Here is a 15706-nt window from a genome sequence, read left to right on the forward strand (position 1 = left end):
GATTTTCTGCCATTTTTTCTTTTCAATTTTTTTAAAATTTTTAAAATTTATAAAATAAAATAAATAAAATAATAATTACATAATTAAATTAATAAATAAGTACATTAGTTCGCAAAAATATAAAATTTATATTTTAAACCCGATTTCATTTGAAAGTTAAAACATAAATTTAAAAAGTTCATAGCCTTAGAATCCGAATTTATAAAAATTTTACACAACAACTAAATACAAATGTTAGGGAGTGTTACGCTAGGTGATAAAGATTCTAAAAAAAGAAGGGGAAATTGGGAACTTTAAAAAAAGCAAGGGAGCCAACGGTGCGGATCTAATTCCTAACATCGAACGGTTCTGAAAACCCCTGTAAAAACTTCCTCTTCTCAACCATTTGGAAGAAAGAGAAAAGAAAACCTAACAGAAGGGAGAGAGGAGCTGGAGTCGCGGAGTGTAGACGACGGAAGGTTGAATAGGGAGGTACTGTTTCCAAGGACAAATAGAAGGCGAACAACGAGTGATTCTGCCGAAGTATTGCCACCAACGTTAGGAAATTTAGTGGGAAAAAGGGGGCCGCCGCTTTCACTCAGGAATCAAAAAGTAAGATCAATTTGATCTTAAAACCCGAAATTTGAAATGGTGCAAATAAATTCCCTAGATCGCAGGAGGATAAATTGATTTAGATTTATGTGCATATGAATGATATATTATTGAATGCTGGTGTGATTATTTCGAGTATCAAACCTATAGTAAGGGGAAAGACTTACATCTCGGTAGCAAATGCTGAAGTTCTAGAGGGATAGAAAAAACTTCTGATGATCTATTAGAGGCCTAAACAATTTAAAACAAATAGGACAAACTTCAGTGGACAGGTCTGTTGAAAACAGAGAGGTGTCTTGTTGAACGGAATGAACTAAGGATACAAAAATTGATCGCGAAACTGGGTAGATCGGTAGGTGATTTTCAAGAAAGGAAACTAGGAATAATTTAATGCTGTTAAAGGGGATGAAATCTGCTAAAATAAATTATACGGATGAGTAGAAGGGGGACCATGTGAGAGTTCTAATCAGTGGGGAATAGGGAGACAGATTGGGGGAATTGACATAGAAAGGAGAATTTTAGTAGAAAAAAAGTGGAACATCAAATGAAACCCCGGGATAAAGAGGGTAGAATTCGACCTGTAGATAACTTGCAAGGGAATAGAGTGCAGAGGAGTGTAGAAGAAGATGAGAGTAGGATGTGAAATGAGTGATGGTAAACTAAAGAGTGAAAATATTAAGAGGAAGAGAAATGTGATTAATAAGAAATTACTATGAGAGAATTGTTAAATTTACTAAAATCTAAATTGAAATCTGGGTGTTCTTATGATATCTGAGGTGTAGTGTGCATGTGTGAGTAGCCGATTATGCTGGCTGGGGAAAAGAGTCATTTGTATGAGTTCAAAGTGAGGTGCAGAGTGATGCTCTGCGTATACCGTGAGGGCTGGAAAACGTCGTGTGTGCGTGTATTTGCATGAAATAAGTTCAAAGTGAGTTTGCATAATGATAATCTGTGTATACTATGATGGCTGGATAACAGTGTGTGTGTATTTGCCTGGAATATGATATTAATAATTGATTATTGTTTTTTGTGTAAGTTGCTGTAGTGTACAATTGCAGGTATGAATGCAAATGTTTAATTTTGAGTTGCGTGTATTGGTTATATGAATACTGAAATTTTTGGTAGAACATGGTTTCACGGCGTGTATGAATGCCAAATGTGGGTTATTACACAGCGTGTTCCTATCATTTCTTCATTTCAGATGCATCCCAATCCTCTTTTGATTTCTCTTGACTATAACATTTATCATCTCTAATTCTCTTCATAACTTCTTATTTCTCTTCGGAGTTTTGACTCACAAGTCTTTCTCTCTGTCGTTTATCTGTAAATAGGAAGAAAATAGATAATGAATACTTTATGAAAGCTTGATTTTATGTTTCAAGTGGAGATTTGGTCCACCCACCCTATTTCTGGATACTTTATGAAAGCTTGATTCTATGTTTCAAGTCCTCCCCCCCGCCCCCATTTCTGGTGACACTTTACTTTAAGATTTGAAGTCCAACAATTTTATTGGTAATTCTGATTTGAACTCTAAATTCAGATGATGTTTTCTTTAAACTTGAGTTAGTTTGTTCTCAATTTCTAAAAGCAAAAAAGAGAAAATTTCTTTTAAATTTCTAATTTTTACTACATGTTCTCTTTGTTCTTTGAATTAGATATATCTTGCATTTTTGTTGATATTGAGGTTTATCTTTTTAACTTTTTTGGAAAAAAAAAATTCTTTTAGGTGGATGATTATCTATCCCTACATGTTAGCTCTTATTTATTTATATATCTAATTTTGAGGAGTTTACTGTAACACCTAAAATTTTATTTTATTTTAATTTTTATTGAAATTTTGTTAAATTTTATTCTATTTTAATATTTAATTTATAAGATTTTAATTTAATTTAATTTAGTTTAATAGAAATAAAATAATAATAATAATAAAATAAAGTAAACTTATTTTTGGAATTTAATTGAAATTGATTTTGAAAAAAAGGGGTGAAATTTTGAATTCTGTTGGTGTTTTTGAAAAAAAAATTGAAAATCAGGGGTCAAAACGCAATTTAGAAAAATAGTGCTATGTCAGTAGCCACGTGAGCAGTCCGGTCAGCAGCCTCGGCAAATCAAGACACGCCGCGTGGCAGGGACGCTGACGCACGAAGCCACGCGGGACGGAGACACGTGGGCGATCCGTGTGGACGCGATCGAACGGTTTAAATCTGTTCCTGCGCGCATGGACGACCCAAATCAAAAGCGCACATGGACGGCCCAGATCTCACGTGTGCGGACGGCCCAGATTTGATCATGATGGACGACTTAAATTAAAAGGGGAAGGCTATAAATAATCGCATTCACACCCAACCCCAAACCCCTAGCCGTCAGAACCCTTGCCGGAGAAGACGACCCAACCACCGGAGGAATTGGCCGCCGCCACCCGTCGCAGCACTGGAGGATTTTTCGGCCGCTAAACGAGGTAAAATTTCTCCCATTGGCTCGTTTTTCGATGCTGAACCTCCATGTGACCAAATCGGAGCCAAACCACTGGCCAATTGGTCGGAAAACACCGCCGAAGTCCAGCGGTGTCGCCGCAGGTTTCCTCGGTTTTTGCCTCCGATAAGGCCTTTCCCGGTTCCCGTTCGATGTAATTTTTATACCACTGTGACCACCGTTCTTTTCTCTACAGGTTGACCGGAGTAAAATACCAACTCGCAACTCGCGTCGGAGGAGCCGCCGCACCCGAGAGCTTCACCGTCGGTAAGTCTCAGTTTTCTGTAATTTTTTGGCCCACCGAGGGCCCTAGGAGTGTTTTATCACAGGAACCAATGCAAGTTTGGCCGAATTCGGCCGGAAACGACCAACCCGAGGCGGATTGCCGCCGTGGGCAATAGCACCGTCGTTAGAGCACGGCGGAGCCGCCGTGCCAGAATTCCGAAATTGGCCGAAAGGTCCCTGAGTCTGATTTGGAGTTTTTTGGGGACATTTGCAGGTACCAGAAGTGTGTTTCAGTTTTCGGAAAAAAATTTAGGGAATTTAGGGACTGCCCGTAGGCGCAGTGAGAATCCGATTTCAGACTCCGAAACAAGTAAGGATCTCTCAGCCTATTTCTAATTACGGCATTAAAGCTTAATAAATGATAAAACGGTATTTATGAATTAATAGATATGTATAATTAATTAAGGTTGCTAATGAAGCCCGAATTTGATGTATTTTTCGATCAGTTGTTGTTTGATTTATTTTACAGTTTTAAATGTAGTATGGTGCCTGATGTGTTTATTATATGGTTTCGTATGCATGAATCATGGTTTCATTTATTATGGTTTGAATTATTGTGAATCCGATGTTGTGTTGCCTTATTTGGTCTCCATTACTGGTTTACGTGTTTATGTTTGATTGGATAATTGAGATTAAGAAAAGAATGAAAAAAGGTATGCGAATTGATAAATGGATATGTCGACAGCCTGACTAGAGGTCCTGGGAGATGGTGGACGGACCGGGTCCATAGGGAACCCTACCGGGAACGTGGTCTCTCATATCGGACGGGGTATGAAGACTTTATGTGTTTTGGCGTCCATACCGGACAGGGTGTGGGGACGACCCGTTTCACCCTCATACCGGACGGGGTATTGAGGTTTATAGTTTTGGCGCCTATACCGGACGGAGTATGAGGACGGCCCTGGAATTAAGTTATTGATGTGAATGATTCACGTGTAACAGGGACCCCCTATGAATCCCCATGGATACTAGTAGGCTGATAAAAGAGGAAATTTGTTACCTAATGATTGAAATACAAAAGTATGATATGTGTTATGTTATAGAGTGTGCATGATCTTATGATGTTTATGATGTTATTGTTTCTCATAAGTTGTTTTCATGAATCTCACTGAGGTAAGGGGACAATAAATGTTTTTATTATTGATAAATGAGTTTGTTATAAATTATGCTCTAGTAGTCGTTTTTGTTTTCTACCAACCTTTACTTCTGTGACAGTGAGATAGTGTGATGTCTTTACTAGGTTAGTGTAGCTCATTCCTTACTTAACCATTTCAGATAAGGAGGATTTGGTTCCCGAGCTCGTTCTGCAGGAAGACGGCGAGTAGAAGCCAAAGAATTTATTAGTTTTCCTTATACCATTCATTCATAGTATTTCCTTTAAGTTAGTTTATTCTTTCATATGTTTAATTTGTTTTGGTTATTGTGTAAGGGATGTTAATTATAATCTATTTTATTTCGCTTCTGCACTTAGAATAAATATATATATTTCCTTTTAAGTTTCGGGTCATTTACTGTTGGTATCAAAGCCGCGTTCCTCGGAACCGTCCCTTACATAATAATACTTAGAGGAATACCAAACTGAGAATTATTACTCAACCATTCCTTGTGAAATGCAGGTGCAGAGAGATGAGGAGAAGGAGATCCCTACTAAACCGAGCAGCCCGGGATGATTCGCTTCGGGAGGATGTTGACAGAATATTTGAGATGCTTGAAAGGATCATTGCTGCTCAACAAAGTCGAGAGGAGAGAAGGGAATTACCCGACCCTCCCCCACTACCACAGTTTGAGCCACCACTGCAACGAGCGGATCCCGAGCTACCCCGGGAAGAGCCTGCTCCTTCACAGTACCACCCGGCACCACCGCTGCAGTATAATCCGGTGCCTCAGCCACAGTATTGCCTGGCACCGCCACAGTATGATCTGGTGCCCCCACTATATCAGCAGGTGCCACCACAAGGCCCCCCAGTCTATCCTCAGCCCGACCCAGTCCCTCTTCCACGGGACTCAGCTCCTTCTCTGATTGACCCGGACTACGTAGAGAGGTACAGAAGACTAAACCCTTCCACTTTTGCAGGGGAGTCCTCTTTTGAAGATGTCCAGTACTGGTTGGCGAAGACAGAGAAGGCTTTCAAGACCTTAGGAGTGGTTCCTGAGCAGAGGGTTACTCTTGCTTCCTACATGTTGGTGGGGGAAGCATATCGTTGGTGGGAGCTCAAGCAGACCACCCTGCCTACGCTAGTCACTTGGGAGCAGTTCTTAGCAGCCTTTCATGCGGAGTACCTCCACGAGCACATCCGACATTTAAAGGAGACGGAGTTTGTTCAGTTGGTTCAAAAAAACATGACGGTGTCGGAATATGCTCGTAAGTTCTTAGAGCTGAGCCGATACTCCCCTGAGACATTGATGGATGAGGGCAGAAAGGCCAGGAGGTTCCAGTGGGGCCTCTGCCCAGAGATCAAACGGCACTTATTGGTACTAGAGCTAAAGACATATTCAGCCGTTCTGGCAAAAGCGCAGATCGTGGAGAGGAGTTTCAACACCCTTTCCCAGTCAGCAGGGAGTCACAGACCCTCAGCTCCACCCTGCAGACCAGCACCTACTGCGTCTATCCATCAAAATAAGAGTCCCAGACCGGTGATCCAGGCCCCCCCTTCAGGCTCTAGGGGTAGCACGTGACAAGATCTGTCAGTACTGCAGCAGGGATCACGGGGACCGACCATGCTATCGCCTCAACAACACCTGTCGTAAATGTGGTAGTGTCCAGCACTATGCGAGAGAGTGCCCGAGGAACCAGAACCAAATAAGACCTCCTTTTTAGGGCAGGGTTTACAACCTCACACAACAGGATGCCGATGCCGACCCGGACGTGGTACATGGTATGTACACTATCTGTGACCATATTGCTCATTTTTTATTTGACACTGGTGCATCGCATTCATTTGTTTCACATGTTTTTGCATCCAAACTTAATGTATCACCTGATAAACTTGATTCAATATTGTTTGTGTCTACTGCTGGGGGTGAAACACTATTAGGAAAAGTTGTCTACAGGGCTTGTGCCGTGGAGATAGCAAATAGAAAACTGAGTGTAGACCTAATAGGGTTAGACACGGGGAATTTTGATGTAATTTTAGGGATGGATTGGCTAGCGGCGTATCACGTCACCATAGATTGCTTTAACAAGAAGGTTGTATTTAATCCTCCTAATGAGAAGCCATTTATAAATTAATAAAATCGTTTGATACTTATTCATTGATGGCAAGTTTCCTTAATTTTCAAGTACTTTAACCTTGCTATTTTCTATAACTAGGCAAGCTCAAGAAGGAAATTTGTATCCAAGAGATTCCGGTAGTCCGAGACTTTTTAGATGTGTTTTCGGACGAACTGCCCGGACTGCCAGTGGACATGGAAGTTGAGTTCACTATAGACCTACAACCAGGCACCCAGCCCATTTCGGTTTCTTCTTACTGCATGAGCCGCGTTGAGATGGAAAAGGTGAGGAAACATATCACTGAATTGCAAGACAGTGGTTTTATTAGACACGGTGTGTCTCCTTGGGGTACCGGAGTCACGTTTGCCAGAAAGGGGGATGGAACGTTGAGACTGTGTATTGATTACAGAGGATTGAACAAGATCACAATCAAGAACAAATATCTCCTTCCCAGAATTGACGACCTCTTCGATCAGCTGCAGGGTGCGCAGGTCTTCTCCAAAATAGATCTGCGATCAGGTTACCACCAGGTGAAAATAAGAACAGAAGACATCCCCAAAACGACCTTTCGAACCAGGTACGGACACTATGAGTTCCTAGTCATGCCAATTGGGCTGACCAACACCCCGACCATCTTTATGGACCTGATGAACAGGGTATTCAGAGAATTCTTGGATCAATTTGTTATTGTGTTCATCGATAACATCTTGGTATATTCAAACAGCAGAGAAGAACATGCTCACCATCTAGCCCAAGTTTTGCAGGTCCTCAGAAAGAAGAAGCTATATGCAAAGTTGAGTAAGTGTAGATTCTAGCTTGAGCAAACCACCTTCCTATGACACATCATATTGAAGGAAGGAGTATCAGTGAATCTCGAAAAGGTTGAAGCGGTACTTGGTTGGGGAAAGTTGACATCAGTTAAGGAGATCTGTATCTTCTTGGGAATGGCAGGTTATTACCGCAGGTTCGTCGAAGGATTCTCTAGTCTAGTGGCTCCCCTAACTCGGCTCATAAAGAAGAATGCCAAGTTTGAGTGGAATGAGAACTGTGAGAGAAGTTTTTCAGAATTAAAGGAACGACTGATCACTGCACCCGTACTGGCTTTACCGAGTGGATCGGGGGGATATACAGTTTATAGTGATGCCTCCTATCTAGGCTTGGGTTGTGTCCTGATGCAGCATGAGAATGTCATAACCTATGGGTCAAGGCAGTTAAAGAATCATGAGAAGAATTACCCCACCCATGACTTGGAACTTGCCGCAATCATACATGTCTTGAAAACCTGGCGCCATTATTTATACGGAGAGACCTTCCAGATCTATACCGATCATAAGAGTCTGAAGTAAATATTCACTCAAAATGATCTCAACATGCGTCAGAGAAGGTGGATGGAACTCCTTAAAGACTATGATTGTGATATCTTGTATCATCCGGGTAAGGGCAACGTGGTGGCAGATGCCCTCAGCAGGAAAAGTGCAAGTATCTTAGTCCATTTAATGGTTTCAGAATGCAGGTAAATTGAGGCCACACAACAGGTTCGGCTTTAGGACTTGAAGAGAGTCGCATGTTTGGGCCGTCTGACCGTTCAGCCTGAGTTAATACAGAGAATAAGGGAAGCCCAGTCAGTCGACCCCGCCCTAGTAGCCTGCAAGAATGATGTAGAACAGGGAGCGAGCTCAGAATTTCGAGCCTCTGCCGATGGGTTACTCTGGTTTTAGGACAGAGTGTGTGTCCCAGACGACAGTGAGTTAAAGAGAGACATCATGACAGAGTCCTGACAGAGTCCCATAGCTCCAAGTTTGCCATGCATCCCGAAAGTACCAAAATGTACCAAAGCATGCGACCCTGGTTTTGGTGGAATGGGATGAAGAGGGACATAACCGACTTTGTATCTAAATGCTTGGTATGTCAGCAGGTCAAGGAAAAGCATCAACGCCCAGGCGGGTTACTTCAGCCCTTACCGATCCCGGAGTGGAAGTGGGAACATATCGCCATAGACTTCGTAACGGGATTACCCAAGGCACGTTCAGGACATGACGCCATCTGGGTAATTGTTGACTTATCAAGTCTTTCTACTTCTTAGCCATCAGGATGACCGATCCCTTGGACAAGTTGGCAAGAATGTATATCCAGAAAATAGTCAGATTGCATAGAGTTCCAGTGACAGTGGTATCCGACAGGGACCCCAAGTTCACCTCTTGGTTTTGGAGTAGCTTTCAGCAGGCCATGGGAACAAGGCTGTCTCTCAGTACTGCTTTCCATCCTCAGACTGATGGACAGTCAGAAAGGACAATCCGTACACTTGAGGATATGCTTCGAGCTTGCGTCCTTGACTCTGGGGACCATTGGGACGACCATCTACCCCTGATAGAATTTGCCTACAACAGCTACCAAACGAGCATTGGCATGGCTCCGTATGAGGCGTTATATGGGCGCCCATGCAGATCACTGATTTGTTGAGAAGAAGTGGGCGATAAAAAATTGTTCGGCCTGGAGTTGGTGGAGGAGACCACGTCTAAAATTGTTAAAATCAGAAAGAACATTCAGACGGCTCAGAGCAGACATAAGAATTATGCGGACACCCGAAGGAGAGATTTAGCGTTTGAACAAGGCGATCAGGTATTCCTTAAAGTCACTCATTTCAAAGGAATTAGTAGGTTCGGTAGGAGGAGAAAACTAAACCCATGATTTATTGGACCATATGAAGTCTTAGACAGGATTGGTACTGCCGCCTACAGACTAGCACTGCCTCCAGAGCTCTCTAAAGTCCACAATGTGTTCCATGTATCCATGCTACGTAAGTACAACCCGGACCCCTCTCATGTCTTGGCTCATGAACTGCTTCCACTCCAAGAGGACTTATCTTATGAGGAAGTACCAGTCGGTATCACGGACTGAAAGAACAGAATACTCCACAACCAGAAAATATGATTTGTAAAGGTAGTGTGGCAAAACCACTCGCCAAGGGAGCCACCTGGGAGCTAGAATCAGACTTTAGAGCCCAGTATCCCCATTGGTTCGACCAAGAGTTAGAAACAAATTTGGAGGATCAAATTTCTTTTGGGGGGGGGGGGGGGGGTGAGAGTTGTAACACCCAATATTTTATTTTATTTTTTATTTTATTTTAATTTTTATTGGAATTTTGTTTTATTTTATTTTATTTTAATATTTAATTTATAAGGTTTTAATTTAATTTAATTTAATTTAATAGAAATAAAAATAATAATAATAATAAAATAGGGTAAAATTATTTTTGGGATTTAATTGAAATTGATTTTGGGGAAAGGGGGTGAAAATTTGAATTCTGGGGGTGTTTTTGAAAAGAAAATCGAAAATTGGAGATCAAAACGCAATTTAGAAAAATAGTGCTATGTCAGCAGCCACGTCAGCAGCCCGGTCAGCAACCCCGGAGGACACACCGTGTGGCAGGGTGCTGACGCGCGAAGCCACGCGGGACGGAGACACGTGGGCGATCCGTGTGCGCGCGATCAGACGGCCCAGATTCGTTCCCGCGCGCACGGACGGTACAGATCAAAAGCGCGCATGGACGGCCCAGATCTCACGCGTGCGAACGGCCCATATTTGATCATGATGGACGGCTCAGATTAAAAGGGGAAGGTTATAAATAATCGCATCCACATCCAACCCCAAACCCTAGCCGCCAGAATCCTCGCTGGAGAAGACGACCCAGCCACTGGAGAAATCGGCCGCCGCCATCCGCTGCCGAACCAGAGGATTTTTCAGCCGCCAAACGAGGTAAAATTTCTCCCATTGGTTTGTTTTTCGATGCTGAACTTCCATGTGGCCAAATCGGAGCCAAACCACCTGCCAATTGGCCGAAAAACACCGCCGAAGTCCAGCGGCGCTGTTGCGGGTTTCTTCGATTTTTGCCTCCGATGAGGCCCTTCCCGTTTCCCGTTCGATGTAATTTTTATACCACTGTGACCACCGTCCTTTTCTTTACGGGTTGACCGGAGTAAAACACCAAATTGCAACTCGTGCCGGAGGAGCCGCCGCACCCGAGAGTTTCGCCGCCGGTAAGTCTCGATTTTCTAGAATTTTTTGGCCCACCGAGGGCCCTAGGGGTGTTTTATCACATGAACCAATGCAAGTTTGGTCGAAAACGGCCAACCCAAGGCAGATCACCGCCGTGGGCGGCGACGACGTCACCGGAGCACGGCGGAGACGCCGTGCCGGAATTCTGAAATTGGTCGAAAGGGCCCTGGGTTTGATTTGGAGTTTTTTGGGGACATGTGCAAGTACCGGAAGTGTGTTTCAATTTCCGAGGAAAAATTCAGGGAATCTAGGGACTGCCCGTAAGCGCAGTGAGAACTCGATTTCAGACTCCAAAACAAATAAGGATCTCTCACCCTATTTCCTATTACGGCATTAAAGCTTAATAAATGATAAAACAGTATTTATGAATTAATATATATGTATAATTAATTAAGGTGTCTAATGGGGCACGAATTTGATGTATTTTTCGGTCAGTTATTGTTTGATTTATTTTACAGTTTTAAATGAAGTATGGTGCCTGATGTGTTTATTCTATGATTTCATATGCATGAATCACAGTTTCATTTATTATGGTTTGAATTATTGTGAACCCGATATTGTGTTGCCTTGTTTGGTGTCCATTATTGGTTTACATGTTTATATTTGATTGGATAATTAAGATTAAGAAAAGAATGAAAAAAGGTATGCGAATTGATAAATGGATAATGTCGACAGCCTGACTAGATATCTTGAGAGATGGTGGACGGACCAGGTCCATAGGGAACCCTACCGGGAACGTGGTCTCTCATATCGGACGAGGTATGAAGACTTTATGTGTTTTGGCGCCCATATCGGACGGGGTATGGGGACAGCCCGTTTCACCCTCATACCGGACGGGGTATTGAGGTTTATGGTTTTGACGCCCATATCGGACGGGGTATGGGGATGGCCCTGGAATTAAGTTATTAATGTGAATGGTTCACGTGTAGCGGGGACCCCCTGTGGATCCCCATGGATACTAGTAGGCTGATAAAAGAGGAAATTTGTTGCCTGATGATTGAAATACAAAAGTATGATATGCGTTATGTTACAGAGTGTGCATGATCTTATGATGTTATTGTTTCTCATAAGTTGTTTTCATGAATGTTACTGAGGTAAGGGGACAGTAAAGGTTTTTATTATTGATAAATGAGTTTGTTATAAATTATGTTCCATTGGTCGTTTTTGTTTTCTACCAACCTTTACTTCTGTGACAGTGAGATAGTGTGATGTCTTTATTGGGTTAGTGTAACTCATTCCTTACTTAACCATTTTAGATCATGAGAACTTGGTTCCCGAGCCCGTTCTGCAGGAAGATGGCGAGTAGAAGCCAAAGAATTTATTAGTTTTTTTTATAGCATTCATTCATAATATTTCCTTTAAGTTAGTTTATTTTTTCATACGTTTAATTTGTTTTGGTTATTGTGTAAGAAATATTAATCATAATCTATTTTATTTCGCTTCCGCACTTAAAATAAATATATACATTTTCTTTTAATTTCTGGGGCCTTTACATTTATGATTTATATTTCAATTTGTATTGAATAGTTGAAATTTTTTTCTTGTCTTGATTTTGATTCTTATATTTTCTCTCTCTCTCTTTTTTTTCTCCTTAATAAAATTATTTGTTATTCTATACTCCAATTTATTTGTCAAAATTTAATTAATATTATGTGATGAATAATATGATTATGTTTAATGCAAAAATTAGTTGCGATTGAAATTATCTTTTTTTATGATTTTATGCATAAAATTCTTTAGCTTTAGATTTCAGGTTAAGAAAAAAGTTCAAATTTTTATTTTCATTTTCATTGTAAGCTATTCATTTTTTATTCACATCATCTTTTTAAAGCTACAATTTTTTCTTTTGTCAAAATTTTATTGGTTTAATTTTTGTTTTGGCTTATATGCATATTATGTAGTTAATATGATTACTTGGTAAAACAAATACTTGTTTCTCATTGTTTTTTTATTTTTCATTCAAGTTTAAAGTTGTATATTTGTTTTTACAAGTTTAAGCTTAAAACATTTGTAATATGAGGATGTTTTATAATTTAAATTTCCCAATTTCTTATAAGAAAAATATATAATTTATCAAGTTTTAATGTGCATCATTGTGGATAATGTTATATTTTAATTACATTTTGATGTTTGATTAAATAAAGTTAAAAAAATAATAATAAAAAATATCAAAAGAATTTTTCACATATTTTTTATTTATTTATTTTATTATATTAGTAACTGATAAATTCGATGAGAAAAAATATAAAAAATAAAAAGACAAAAGTTACTTAATCAATTATATCGTAGTGTATATATATATATGTAGTGTATATATGTATATATTATATAAGAGCTTATGAAACATTTGATTTTTAAAACTTCGGATATTGTTAAGAGCTTCAACAAAACATTTTATTTTTAAAACCTTTTGAGAGAACTTCCAAAATCTATATATACATATATAATTATAATATATAATAGTAATTAGACATGACTAAATAAGAATAAATAAATATTTTATAAAACATCTCCCTTTTGACAAAAATTTTGAACTTTCGTTCCCTCTTCTTTTATTGAAAGAAAGAGAAGAGATTAATTTGTGTTCGTTCTTTCTTTCTTTCTTCAGAGTGAAACGAGGGGCAGGTGGGGAAGATTTTTAACATTGGCTACCTCATCCTTCGCCGACAGAGAGAGAAGATGATAAGATTTTGTTCTTTTTTTTTTTCAGATTAACACTCTGTTTGTATCGTGATAAATGCTAAGATTTTAATTTATAGTACTTTATGGGTGTGAAAAAATCATATTTGTTTCAATTTTCAATAATAGCAAATGGTATCTGACCAATAAATTTAGGACAAATTCTAAAACCACCGAATCGGTGGTATGTGACCCACAAGTTATTTTTTTTCTCTTTATACCATCATATAATATACTTAATTTTATTTTTATCGTCCTAAATTATTATTTATTTTATTAAATATAAAAATTTAATTTAATTATGTGTAATAATTATTTATTTAAATACAAATGTAATTATTTTGGTAAACAATGTATTTTTTTTTCATTGCATATTTTTTATATACCATTTACTATTTATTATATATAGTAGGTAGGAGTAAATTAGTAATTTGACTGAAAAATACAACTATACCATCTTATCATCCAAATAAAAATATGTTATTAACATACATTAATATACAATCATCTAAATATAAAAAAAAATTTGTCATTCTCATCTTATGTCATTGTCATCCAATCACTGCCATTATTATATATTAATTAACTATCACTAAAATTTATCCAAAGAGGGTGAGGCAAACAAGGCAGTTGTCAAGGATGATGATGTTGATGATGATGCTGACAGTGACGATTAATTTAAATTAAGGAGTTGACACAAGAGCTAAAGACGAACGGATTTGAGGGAGGTTCTTAGAGGGTTTGATGAGCTTTTCTTTCCTTTGCTTGATTGAGAGTGAGACGGAGGAATTTAGGGAAGCAAACTACCAAAAATCACAAGGGTTTTCTTCGGGAATGAAGGGAAATAGAAATAAGATGGAAGAAGGGAGATCCGAATGGTATGTCCCTTCATTTACCCTTTTTCTTTCTTTTCTTTTGGAATTCTTGAACCTGTTTTGTAAAATTAATATGGAATTTTTACTTTCTTTTTGAGTTTGGTATTGGACTTGGTATTATCTTTTTCAGTCGATTGGAAATTTTGATTTCAACAGGTTAGGTTATGTAATCTTGATTCTGGGACTCGTTCTTATTTGTGACTCTGGCTTGATTTCTACTTTGGTAAAAATGATTAGTTTAAATGTTTATGGAAGAATGCATATTTGAAGCTAACTTATTCTGTTGTGTCGTGTTCTTCAATATTTATTTCCTTAAGAATAAGTATTTTAAATTTTAGGAGTATCTTAGATCTTGGAACTTGATTTAGTAGAAATGCATGAAGCATTATATTAATTTAAATTGGTTTCTGTAGTAACCATATGGGTAGTTAAGAAAATTTTCAAAAAAGAGGTAAAACGCTTAACTAAATTGGAAAATTAGTAAATTGGAATATCGTGAAATCACATGTTCAAAATCGATTATCATCTCTTTTTGTTAAAATCATAACAGTAAATTGAATAATGTAAATCAAAATCGCTCTTGATAATATTGAATTGTGTTGTAATTAAGTGAATTTTCAAATATGATGTTGAGTGAATAAATTTTGGTGAATTTGAGTGTTGTCAAATTGCATTCTTGAAATTGGTCAAAATATTATTTTTATATTCAAAATGTGATTTCGATGTTTTTTTGTAATCAAGATGTTTTAAAAATAAGTTCAAGAATGTTATTTTCATATTGAAAGGTTGTGATGTGTTTTATTATTCTAATATGACTGCGACATTTGTGGTGAGAAATGTCCACATTCGAGATTTACCCGAATGAGGAGGAAATCAAGAACTAAAATTTGGTAAACTCATTTAACCTCAATTTTGTTTCTTTTTATTTTTTATTTGGATGTATTTTGAATCCTATACCTAAATAAAGTATTAATTATTAACTTTGTTTACGAATGAATATCATCGTCACACACATGTACAATATTTAAGACTCTAAAATATATTATGTAAATTACGATTAAAATAATTAGTTTACATCACAGGGTAAATGTCTCTATTAGGTCCCAATCAAAGCTTGAAGGAAAGAAAAAAAATGTTTTCTACTTAAGGTGAGAAAAGAACCCAGGAATGATTTCTTACTTTCTTTTCATTCACATGTCGAGGCTTTAAATAGCCAAAGAGGGATTACAAGCTAATAACTACTTCCTACTTCTACGACCATGATTTCCAAAGAAAAAGACACAGGATAATGGTCCATTTCCGTTGTGGAGAGCTGCTGCAGAGTGAAACGGTTCTTTGGCTGAATGTTGATATGGTGGACCGATTCTATATGGATGGTTGGTGCACGTGCGGTTGACTGGGTCATTTTCTTTAGTTTCTTATGGGGACACGTTGGGATTTACGGATCCTAACAGTCTCGCACTTTTTATCCTATTCAATTTTGTCATGAACTTATGCTGAATAAACCAGCCTAATAACTAGTGTCTGATCCCGTCTT

The 15706-nt window shown here is 38.6% G+C and overlaps 1 protein-coding gene across 2 annotated transcripts; it reads left to right on the plus strand.

The window, feature by feature from the left end:
* The first annotated feature begins 326 nt into the window (after positions 1–326).
* On the plus strand, positions 327–12092 carry LOC148267370 (uncharacterized). Of its 2 annotated transcripts, none has more exons than XM_088216343.1 (3): positions 327–591; positions 4965–6224; positions 11872–12092. In XM_088216343.1, exon 2 carries the CDS (start codon positions 4975–4977, stop codon positions 6022–6024), a length of 1050 nt encoding a protein of 349 aa, XP_088072469.1. In that variant the 5' UTR covers positions 327–591; positions 4965–4974; the 3' UTR covers positions 6025–6224; positions 11872–12092. The 2 variants fall into 2 exon arrangements, with proteins under 2 accessions (XP_088072469.1, XP_088072470.1); XM_088216344.1 differs by lacking the exon at positions 11872–12092 and adding an exon at positions 11291–11645.
* The last annotated feature ends 3614 nt before the right edge of the window (positions 12093–15706 follow it).

The sequence above is a fragment of the Carica papaya genome, chromosome 3, assembly GCF_054855325.1.
Source record: "Carica papaya isolate Zhongbai chromosome 3, ASM5485532v1, whole genome shotgun sequence".
Lineage (NCBI taxonomy): Eukaryota > Viridiplantae > Streptophyta > Magnoliopsida > Brassicales > Caricaceae > Carica > Carica papaya.

Excerpts from the sequence above, each read along its gene's own strand:
- LOC148267370 (XM_088216343.1), top strand. The coding sequence starts at position 4,975 with ATGAGGAGAAGGAGATCCCTACTAAACCGAGCAGCCCGGGATGATTCG.